Source organism: Ctenocephalides felis, unplaced genomic scaffold (assembly GCF_003426905.1).
Source record: "Ctenocephalides felis isolate EL2017-DRISC unplaced genomic scaffold, ASM342690v1 CF-g0.4_SCAFFOLD_03571, whole genome shotgun sequence".
Classification (NCBI taxonomy): domain Eukaryota; kingdom Metazoa; phylum Arthropoda; class Insecta; order Siphonaptera; family Pulicidae; genus Ctenocephalides; species Ctenocephalides felis.
This window is the reverse complement of record NW_020539725.1, coordinates 16,944,600-16,956,295: the sequence shown is the minus strand read 5'-3', so window position 1 is coordinate 16,956,295 and position 11,696 is coordinate 16,944,600. Positions and strand designations below refer to the sequence as shown.

At 28.3% G+C, this 11,696-nt stretch overlaps 1 protein-coding gene and 1 pseudogene across 1 annotated transcript; both read left to right on the top strand.

Annotated features, from left to right (window-relative positions):
• Positions 1–2,698: 2,698 nt before the first annotated feature.
• LOC113385700 lies at positions 2,699–4,042 on the top strand (annotated as a pseudogene).
• Positions 4,043–7,126: 3,084 nt separating this feature from the next.
• On the top strand, positions 7,127–11,496 carry LOC113385332 (uncharacterized protein C6orf106-like). Its single transcript, XM_026623173.1, has 6 exons — positions 7,127–7,406; positions 7,500–7,619; positions 8,546–8,650; positions 8,706–8,833; positions 9,208–9,443; positions 11,374–11,496. The coding sequence occupies exons 1-6, from the start codon at positions 7,219–7,221 to the stop codon at positions 11,410–11,412; spliced, it is 816 nt and encodes a 271-aa protein (XP_026478958.1). The 5' UTR covers positions 7,127–7,218; the 3' UTR covers positions 11,413–11,496.
• The last annotated feature ends 200 nt before the right edge of the window (positions 11,497–11,696 follow it).

The window sequence follows — 11,696 nt, the reverse complement described above, 5'->3', positions numbered from 1 at the left end:
AAAACATATCATGCCGCCAGAGCGGCGGCATCCGAGTCGAAAGGGTTTTTTTATTCTTGATCTTTTATAAAGGATGGCGACGTTTAAAACAATTTCCAAATGCATAGCTGGTTGAATTTTGGCATGTTTTACAATAAATGTTGTTCGCCGCCTTCCTCCTAGTCAGTTTGACTGAGTCATTGTTTAAAAAATATCCTGTGCCCCACATAGTATGTTTGTCTACTCAGGGGACAGCCGTCCCCACAGAGTTAATATCACATAAGAATGTAATATAATCTAGTATATTCATACTCTGTATTTTCATATATTTATAAAATATGTTGCTTGGGTTAATGTGAGTGTGACAATAATCTTAATATACTTTCTGTGGAAAATAATTAATTTTACTGTTCATTGTAATCGGTTACATATCGTATTTATATAAAAGACATTTGACATTGTGAATATAATAATTATCAAACAAATTATCCAAGGCTTTGGGTGGTGGACCTAACACATTAAGCAACCCTCAACAATGGCACATACCAAATATTACTATACGTTTCCATCCAGCAGGAGTAATTGGACCAATGCATTTGGTAAGAATCTTTTGTAGGGGCAAAATATAAAAATAGTATATATCCAATCTTTAATTTTATTATTATCTTCAAGTGTTTTATTAATTTTTTTCTAATATTCCAGGAGAATGATATGAAATTGGCACATGAAAATGGAAATTTTTGCAACAAAGATATGCACCATTTTTGAAGAGTTATGAACAACTTCATCCTCATTTGATTGAGTTGAGAAATCCACATAATTTCAATGTTACGCAAAGTCATGTGTTGTCTGCTTTAAACGCTATAAAAGGCAAGGTATGTATTATTGTCATCAATGAATAAATATAATTAAAAAATGACGAATAATAATTATTTCAGCCTTTTTGCACTGATCTGAGAATACATGCTCCAAGCGAAGATTTACTTCCACCAGTTAAAACACTCATTGATAAATGACGTAAGTAAAGTAAATATATGAGAAAACATATTTTAAAATATTTATAGGCATCATTAAAATATAATATTATATATATATATATATATATATATATATATGTGTTGTGTTATTTATTCCTATTTATTATTTTACAGATAACACGTGTGCATAATCCTGATGCATGTCCGGCATTTTACAAAAAGTTCAAAAATCTGTTCGGAACTCATGATAACATTATGTCCGAATTCAGAGATCATCTTAAGAATGTGATGAATCGCTCCCACAGTTTAAGGATGATCCAGAAAAACTAGGTTTTCTCATGATTTGTCAAAGGTGAGTAAAACTAATTACAAGATTTGTTACTTGCAAATATACGTTAGCATTTTTTTAGATTGCGTAAACACGTTTTTTTATAAAGTAATTTTTGAATTGGTAATAGTTTTTAGAAAACGAGATAACCATGCCCAATGATAATAATGCATGTTCTTTAACTTCTAATATAATAATGTTCTTTAACTTATATAATAAAACTAAGTTTACCGGTTTTAATCTATATACTTCCTCAGGCAGTTATACATATCTAATATTTCGCATATTTTTAACTTTCCAAAAGGAGTTTGTTTTCGCCAAGTCATTTTGAATCTGATTAAAAGTTAAATTAAAAATCAAAGTAAAAAAAAGTATGCTTGTTTGTGAGCTAAATTTTACCTTTTTTGACCTCTCAAAAAAATTAAAGTCCTTTCTATGAAACTTGACAGTTCTCAATTGGATTTATATTTATCTGCTCAAAAGAAATGACTCTTTACAGAAAATGACTACTTAAGTAGCTTAGTTTTTCACGTTGATCGGCGGAGTCATTTCTTCTGAGCAGATAAATCCAAAATTTTCGTTCAATGTTCTCGCCAAAAACTCAGGCATCAATTTAAAAATGTATATGCTGGTCAAAAAATATCTATCATCAGCTGGAAATCGTGTTGATTTGTTTTCTATAAATATTGGTTGGTTGGTTTCTTCCTGCCAAGGCTATGTTATGAAGAATTTCATACAAATTTGTTCTAAATATTGACAAAAGCCATGTGGTTGCTGTGCAGTCAAGCGTCTTTCTCAGGTTGTCAGATAGAAAAACCCAAATCTAGAAACCGCACAAATGTCAAAAAAACGATCTTAGATAGCAGGGTCTTTCTGACACAGCTTCATAACATACGAGTGATGTTGCAGTTTATGTGTAAAACGCCTGAATGAATAGCAAATACATCACATTTGACAGTATTCAGTATGATTCAGTAGCATATCTATAAAAGTTGTAACGTAACATGGCCTTGCCATAACATTGATTTGTTATGCGGCAGAATCGGCCCATAAATGTTGAAAAAAAAAATCTTGAAGATTTTGATTAAACCCTAAACAAATATCCTTAAATATTATAGGACTACAAAAAGTGGTTTAATTATGAAAATCATAGAAGTTTTTGAAACTTGCCTCAATGCAATATGCCAAGTACACCTAGTTTAAATAATTTCATCCATGGTTATAATAAAGTTGTTGATATGGTGGCATATTATCTACAGAACATAGTCTAGAAATAATTTATACTAAAATAATCACATTGCATACATAACTATTAATATAAGTATTTAAATATATATGCATGCATGTTTATAATAATATTATAAATTTTAATAAAAATTAATATTAATGCATATTTTTAAGTATAATGACCAAAATGGTGCGCTACCAACATGCAAAGGTGAAGGAGAAGTTATTAAAAACTATGTCAAGAAAAGTTTATGAAACTGCATTCTCAATTACATCTTTGAAAAGGCTTTCGGCAGGTAATAATCTACAAGTCTTTAAAAATTAGAAATGCAATAAGCAGAAATATCTATGTCTGATTGAAATAGGAAAAATCAATGGACAAATCACTAATGTGCATATATTTTTGGGCATATATAATTATAATAATATATAATATATTAATATAATTTCTTTCATTTCTTATTAACAGGTAGGTACGTATCTCATTTACTGGACGATGTTGATCACTGAGAACGAAGGGCGAAACTCCCGATGGTAAAAAGATGGTATTTTGGAACAACACCACCATTTCTGAAATCTATTATGTCATGCAATGGGCGGCGATGAAGGATATCACAGTGAAAATTTACTTCCGCATCCAGAAGCTGGTTCAATGTTTATTACAGAAGTTTACCAGAAAGTCGAAGAGCAGACATATCATATCAGGGTAAGTCATTCATTATAGATTGATGGGAATTAAGTCATATTTCATCATATATTAATTGTGATAATTAATGAAAATATATTAATTAAATCCAGTTCATCAATGTTTATCGCAAGATTCTTCACGGATATTTACATACTAATGCTAAAATTAACTAATCAATATTTATTTTAAACGATATTTATTTAAAAATAATGGATCCAAATTGACTCATTAACTGTTATATTATAACTAATCGCGATTTGAATATTAATTATGCTGCTCACGCGTGAACAAATATTTTTCTTAAATTTTCTATATCAAAAATGTATAGCGTTATAATATACTCATGGAATAATTAAACTATATACTAACTATAATCATGGAAGAATTAACTACATACAAAACAAGGTGAATTTTGTTAGAAATTGAAAAAAAATACATCGAAGATGATATTTTCAATCATGGAAGTACTTTATTATCCGAATAGGCACTCTAATAGATTTTTTCAATTATTTATTAAAATAACAAAAATTAAAGTTAATGCATCTATATTCATTAATTGGTCTATGAATAATTGATAAACAAAATATTAGTGAATGTTGTTGACAAAAAGTTTTTTGAATCCTATAGGTTAACACAATCCAACGTATGGTATAATGGTCAATTACATACAAATTTATTTAATTTTAGCTACACTATAGTAATAATCCAAGTCAACCAATTTCGGATAAAAATATTTTAAAACTCAGAGGCTGCGATGAATTGTGCGAATTTGATAAATTCAAGAACTTAATGAAACCGATGTATTTATCTAAAGATGATGCTGATAAAGAGTGTTTAGAATAAATATTTGTATATTTTATATCATGTCTGTTATAAAATGCTACTTATACGTTTATAATAAATAATATCAAAAATTTTATTGCTTTTTGTGAGATGTTCGTATCCAAGAGGAACATTAGAAAATACTCCGGACTACAATCAAAGAGGCGTTTCAATATTATTAATAGAATTATTAAAGAAATATTAGAAAAGCAGAATATGATGCTATATTATTCGGACGTATTTTCATTTTATTATATTGCCAAGAAGCAGCAATCTTCATGGCATTGTGCAGAGGGGGTAGCGGAGAGTTTGATGAGACTTATTTTCTCGCTTCTAAAATTAAAGTCCGCTTAACAACATATGTAATAAATAATCAATAATTTCTTACAAGAACTGCAACAATACATAAATTATATCAACAAATCAGTGATTAATACAGTCTATAGCTACAAGGGTTAAATTATAATATTATAATATATATAATATATATTATATAATAGATACTTTTATATAAAAATAGAAAGAAATATGTTTGGAACTCTTATTTTCTTAAATTACATATATGCAAATTATCAAAAGTGTACCCGCGTGCAAGTATATTTGGCCGCCTTCAAAATATATATATATATATATATTTTTTTTTTTTATAGAAAAATATCAAAATTAAATTTTTAGCTTCTCAAAATAGTGTTTTATGAAAAAATCCGACTTGCTTGTATTATGTTGTCATGGCATTATAACACATTCTTAATCGTTTGAGACCAAATTTAGAAAAGTATGTTTGCTTGTATGTGTGTATGTGAGCCGATGTGACCTTTCGTCGATTAAATTTACTAATTTATTTTTTTTCTAGTATTTAAAAAGCAATTTGCCTTAAGGGGTTAGGGGTACTTGGAATTTTTGAAAAATCGATTTTTAGTTTTTTGCATTTTCATTAAGTGTAATATCTTGAAAATGTTCTCTGAAAATTTCAAGTTGATCCGATGTTTACTTTTCGAGTTATTGGACTATTACCAGCGCGTTGACGCAAGTGGAGAGCTCGATACTTATACTCAAGATTATTCTCCCTCACCTCCTGATGTTTTAAAAGCTTTTAAACTGATTTACGACGATCTGAGCAATGATAATTTACCTTCAAGATGTGTAGTTCAAGATTGAATCCATAATCAAAAAACTTAAAAGCTTCAGCCAACTAGTGTAAAAATCATGCCTAAAAACCGTGAATACTAGTTCTACTATCGTAGAAATTGCCGAATACATATACATAATCAATATTATTGATTATGAATGCCCTAGTACCTAATTGTGGATATAATTCCCATTGGTATGCTGCTAAATGGGATGCTGCACGTGTGAAAGTGGCAGATCAGCGCGCCAACGAGAACACTCAGGAGGCTAGAATGCTTCGTAGGCATCAGCAAATGAAAATTTTGGAAACTTGCACAATGATTGATATGACCCAGAAATAGATGACTCGGTTTAAGTAATTCAATAATTTGAATTTCTGTGCGTAAATCCAATGTGAAACTTTAAACGCGTTTTTCTCAAAACTATGTTTTTTGAACCGGTGACCACTGTAACTCAAAAAACCGCTTAGTAAACTTTAATGAAATTTATACAGCTTTTAGAATACAAAATAAACTCGGGCCTGATCGAAGGATTTTTATTTTTCTAAAATTTAAATTTTTTAAGACCAATTGACTGTTGATTTTTTACCCAAAAATCTAGAAATTTTATTTCTGATGCTGCCATTTTGTTAATTTTTGCAAAAAAAGAAAACCTTTGATCAGGCCCAGGATTATCTATTTATAAAACTATTTTTTTTTATTTGATTGATTTAGATGAATCTCTAAGGAGTTATGATGGTCACCGCCAGGACCGTTTTTTTGAACATGGTCATCAAAAACAGCTATAACTTTGGGAATATTAATTTTTTTTTCTGAAATTTTTGTTACTTCAAGTCAAAACATTGTATAATGATGCCGTATTAAAATTTTTGTGAAAAAAAAGTCTAATAACAAAAAAACAATACTGAAAATTCTCATTTTTTCGTAACTCCAAGTACCCCTAACCCCTTAAGGCACGATGCCATACACCACTAGTTTACATTTAGTTTTCACATAATGGGTCGAAAATCGAAAATGAAAATTTTTGCATATCTTCACGTTTTGAAGGTTTATGAACATTTTGGCATATCTCAAAAAAATGGATGTGTGTGTGTGTGTTTTGTGTGTCTGCATTTTTTCGTTTACGTTTTCGCGCGCACGGATCAACCGATTTGAATGGTCAAAAAAACATTTGATTCCTATTGATAGGGAGATGTGCTGATTAATTTTTGGCAAAGGCAGGTTCCGCCGTTACGGAGATAGGGAGCAAAGAATGCAGAAAATAAAAATCGAGGTTTTGAGAGAACAGAGTATCCGATTTGAATCATCCAAAAAACATTCAATTTGGAATGATTGGGAGAAGTGTTTAGTTTTTGGCAAAGGCTGGTCCAACCATTTCGAAGTTACAGAGCTAAATGTGCAAAAAATGGCATTTTTTGGGAGAACTAAACATCTGATTTGAATGATTCAAAAAACTTTCTACTTGTATTGACAAATTTGCTTTAAAAAATTTAACAAAAAATTGTATATCGAAAGTAATTCAGATTTTAATTTAATTTTAACTTTGCTATTCTGTGTCACCAATCTTAAGAGTAATAAGTGAAGAAAGCGCATGAATAAGAAAGTGAATTTTGTTATAAATTCGAAAGTAAGTTATAAAATAAATAAATTGCTTCGTTGGATAGATTCAGTGAGGTATGTAGTCATAATTAAAATATTTATGTTATTGGCCACCATATTAAAACAAACATGAGTTGCTTAAAAGTAGAAAAGGCAGCGTAATATCAAAGTTATTATTCTTTTCTTTTATCTATGATATTATTATACTCATCCATTTCCTTATCTATGATTTTACTCTTCTTTTATCTATGGATATCATTCTGCCGTTTTCATCTGGTAATACTTTAAAAATTCTATGTTTATGTTAGCTCTGGCAACACTATTGCAGTTTTGTCAACTTGTCGTCATACAGATGGTTGTCAAAATATTACATTGCAACAAAAAAAATATGTTTGATAACAATAGGTTTAGTAATTGAATGAGTTTTTTTTTTATTTATTATTTAAAATTATCTGGCAATTTTATTCGACCATGGATTTTGACAATGGACCGTTGGATCAAAATCTGCAAAGTGCAAATGATTTGGAACAAAGTCTTCTTCAACAATTCAGCTGTCTGGGTACTACTGATCATGATGAGCTCGTCAGCCAATTACAAAAGATTTTGGGGAATAATTTAAATGAGTCTACAGCAAGATTTTTTCTAGACATGAGCAACTGGTAGGTCGATGTTGTTTTAGTTGTTTATTTATATATATGAATATAATGTAATGGGTTATAAGTCAAATACATGTTACCTTAACTTTCATATAGGAACTTGCAAGCAGCTATTGGTTCTTATTTGGATTGTGAAACACCTGCTAAGGTACCATCGATGATATTATTAGCTGATGTAACAGTTGGCGAAGGCGAATGTATCACTCCTAATACGAGGTATAATCTATATAGAAAAATTATTTTTTATTAATATTATAGTGTATAGCAGTTGTGTAATAATAGTTGAACACTTTGAGATGTTGAGAAAAAACACAATTGGTAAAACACTTACATACATTTTCATCAAGTCATAGACATCATGAAAATCTTGAATTCTTTTGTATCCTGAGGCAACTTAATAAGTTTTTATATAGATTTGTCACAACCTATTTTGGGTATATTTTACAGAAAATTAGTTTTATATATCCTACTTGATTCTTACTAAATAATATAGGAATATGACTTTTTAATGTAGATCAGTTTATTGAAAAAAAAAACTTTGCAACTAAGTGAATTCTTATCCTGCATAGAAAAATAGCAAATGAGGAAGAACAACGAAGGTTAGAATCATAAATAGATATCATAATTTCTAATATTTATGTTTGATTTACATTGTGATGTTATATAATTGTTTTTCTTATGTAATATGTAAAATGTCATAAAATTAGAGATTAAATCTTAAGATTATACAAATGTTATTGTTTGAGATATTACTATAGCAGTTTTTCTTATGTAATATGTAAAATGTCATAAAATTAGAGATTAAATCTTAAGATTATACAAATGTTATTGTTTGAGATATTACTATAGCATTGGTTTAAATTTTATTTTATCTTAATAATTAAGTATGTTACTTACTTATATGTTATTTAAATAAAATTTTACACATTTTGCTTAAGTATAACATATGATATGAATCAAATTTCTAAGCAATGCCCACAATTACAAAATTTATATAAAAATTGTTTTCAATCAACATTGTTCAGTGTAATCTTTGCTTTATTGTTATACATGATTTTTTCATAATCTCTAAAATTTAATGCAACTGTTTTTTATTGAATTAACTAAACAAATGCAATAAACTTTGTAATTCTCTATTTCAGTTTTATTAAAACGTGGAGAATTCAAAACAATGGTGATGAAGCTTGGCCGCGAGATTGTGTTCTACAAATGATTGGTACCACAACACAAATGGAGTGTTTAAAGAGGTTAGCTGCATAAACTTATAATTGAATAAAATAATACATAATAAATTTGCTTTAGATATTCAATGCCTGCATTAGTTCCTGGTCAAGTATGGCATATTACAATTGAAATGGTCAGTCCTTCTGAACCAGGTGTACATCAGACTAAATGGAGAATGATGACTAGTGGTGGGAGTTATTTTGGTGGTAAACAATTCAAATATGATTTTATGTTTATGTTATTTTAAGTTTTAGTTTCAAACTCTAACTTGTTGCTTATTGTGTTAGAGAATTGATTGTATTTTCATTATAATCTCCAAATGTCTTTAAATGTTGAAGTGGAAGCTCACTAATTTGTTTAACTTTTACTTGTAATTAGAATGTTTTTGTCACTAAAAGACAATGTTCTGAGAAATTTTCTTTATTTTCAAAATTTGTCGATAATAGATCATTTCATTATATGAATTTTATATAAATATATATTTTAAGGTAAGTAGTAACAGATGTCCCAAGTAACTTTTGTTTTTCATTCTTCTAGTTGTATGTTTATAAGGTGGAATCAACATTTATTATATTTGTAGATACAATTTGGGCAATAATTACTGTAGCTGAAGGAGGAACGATGGCCTTAACACAGAAATTAGCTCAATTAAGTACTCAACAACCCAACCATGATAATTCAAGTATGAATGTAGAAATGAATGATGTAGTGAATGCATTAGATTCTTCAAATGTAGTTCAATCACAAGCAATTGCAATTCCAATGATCAATCAACCATCCACAGATCCTGCTATAGAAACTTCTTCTGTTGTACCGGTAAGGAAAATGAATTGCTAAGTATTTTGATTGTGCGAGATTAAAAGAGTATTGGCATATTAACCTATTTAATTAAACATATTGGGTTGTTCGGAAAGCAACTTTGTTTTTTATAGATATTTTGGCAAGTCATTTTTGTATAAATAAACTTATACTTTAATGAATTATGTACTGTTCGTTTTGATTGGATATCTTTTGCTAAATTTCTGATAGTAGTATAATTTTGGGATCATACATTTTTTGTCAATATTGGCAAAAAACTGATCAAAGTGCTTTTCAACCTCCTCATTTGAGGTAAAGATTTTACCGCCTAAAAATTTTTTTTAGTGACCAGAACAAAAATTGTCCGTTGATACCAAATCTGGAGAATGTGATAGATGTGGCATTGTGTCCTATTCAAGCTGTAAAAGCTTTTGACAATTGACCAAACTTATATGAGGTCTTTGTTATGTCTTGTTGGTTAATTCTGGACCTTTTCCATTGAAGTACATCATCTAGTTTATCCAGCTAATGACATTAGGCATCTGAATTAACCGTTATGTTATCCTGGGAAAGCTGAAAAATAAACAACTTTTTAAAATCTCTTCAAACATACAACTCTTTTGAGCAGGTTCTTCCCTTTTTGTGCATGAGCAATCAAGTGTATTATATTCTTTACAACCCATTTTACATTCCTAGTAACAATTTGCTCCAAAAACTGATCATTTTCATGGCCCTTCAGATGCGAATTGCAGACATCTCTCTGAGAACCATACATTGAGTTTTGAGTAAAATTCCAGACCTCTTAAGTGATCATGAAGTGTTGAATTTGATACATTTAAACCCAATATGATCTCACATATTGTTATTTGCTTGTTTGCTTTTTTCGTGTCTTTATCAGCTTCAACCGTTTTTCTTGAACCTGGTGCGTTTTGACATTAGAATACCCGTAATAAAATTTAGCAAACCAGTTCTGGAACTGTCGTACTATCTACACGTCATTTCCATACACATTGGTTAATTTCATTTTGACTGAAACATCATTTTTACCTTTTTTATATCAAAAGAGTAAAATATGTTGAAAATGCTGCTTAATTCCTTTCGTGTTTAAAGTGGCACCATCCAAAACCGCATATAATTTATTAGATTTTTTTACACACAAACTTTAATATATAAGCTTAATATATGCAAAATTCAAATATATATATATATATATATATATATATATATTATTTATATATATATATATATATAATAATATATATATATATATATATATATTAAATGTTCAATTTGAAAATTACAACACTTAGATTTTTAACACATACTTTATTTAATAATTGCAGTTGTTTCGAGACCATGGTATGCCTCATTTTCAGTGTAATTTCAATACAGTTAATTATATACTAACACATTATTTAATATTTTATTTAAATTACATTCAATTTTTGAAAAACAAAAAACACCAACTATCTCTTACAAAATTTGACACCTTTTTTTGTTTTTCAAAAATTAAAATAATTTAAATAAAATATTAAATAATGTGTTAGTATGTAATTAATTGTTTTGAAATTACGCTGAAGATGAGATGTTTGTGTGTGTGTGTGTGTGAATATGTATTTAATCAATCTAATTTTCAAAGTGGTTCTCAAAATTGATTCATATTATTTTGAACACAATATGCATTATAGTATTGTTTGTGGCATAAGTGCATTTAATAACATACACAGTTGACATTACAATTTGATTACAAAAATTTCTTATTCAATTGTTTAACACTGTTTTCATTACTGATATTTTCATAAAATTTAAGATATTCATTATTACAACTACATTTATCTATTATTTTTCATGAAATACAATAACTTTGAATGCATTATTACAGCCGCTATTTCAAACTATCAACCTTCAATATTTTCTGATTTGTTATTAATACATGTTTTTATTTCAGTATTCGTACATGACGAATGATGACTCCAATATGTGCTGATTGATGTGAGATTATTTATTACTTATAGTAGATTTGATAATATTTTATTGGAATTTTATTCAATTTTTTTTTCTAGCAGTTCTGACATTTTTCAATATTTAAATTGAACTCATTGTTATGCAATTTTATATACATAAAGAATTATATTACATGCATATTTTAGATACATTCATAATAATACATACATGTATATTGATATATATAATATATATATATATATATATATATATATATAACTATGAATATGTTTTTATCTATTGTATTGTATGAGATTATTGTATTTA

Excerpts from the sequence above, each read along its gene's own strand:
- LOC113385332 (XM_026623173.1), top strand. The coding sequence starts at position 7,219 with ATGGATTTTGACAATGGACCGTTGGATCAAAATCTGCAAAGTGCAAAT. Across the intron at positions 7,407-7,499 it reads TTTCTAGACATGAGCAACTG|GAACTTGCAAGCAGCTATTG; the intron begins GTAGGTCGATGT and ends ACTTTCATATAG. Across the intron at positions 7,620-8,545 it reads TGTATCACTCCTAATACGAG|TTTTATTAAAACGTGGAGAA; the intron begins GTATAATCTATA and ends TCTCTATTTCAG.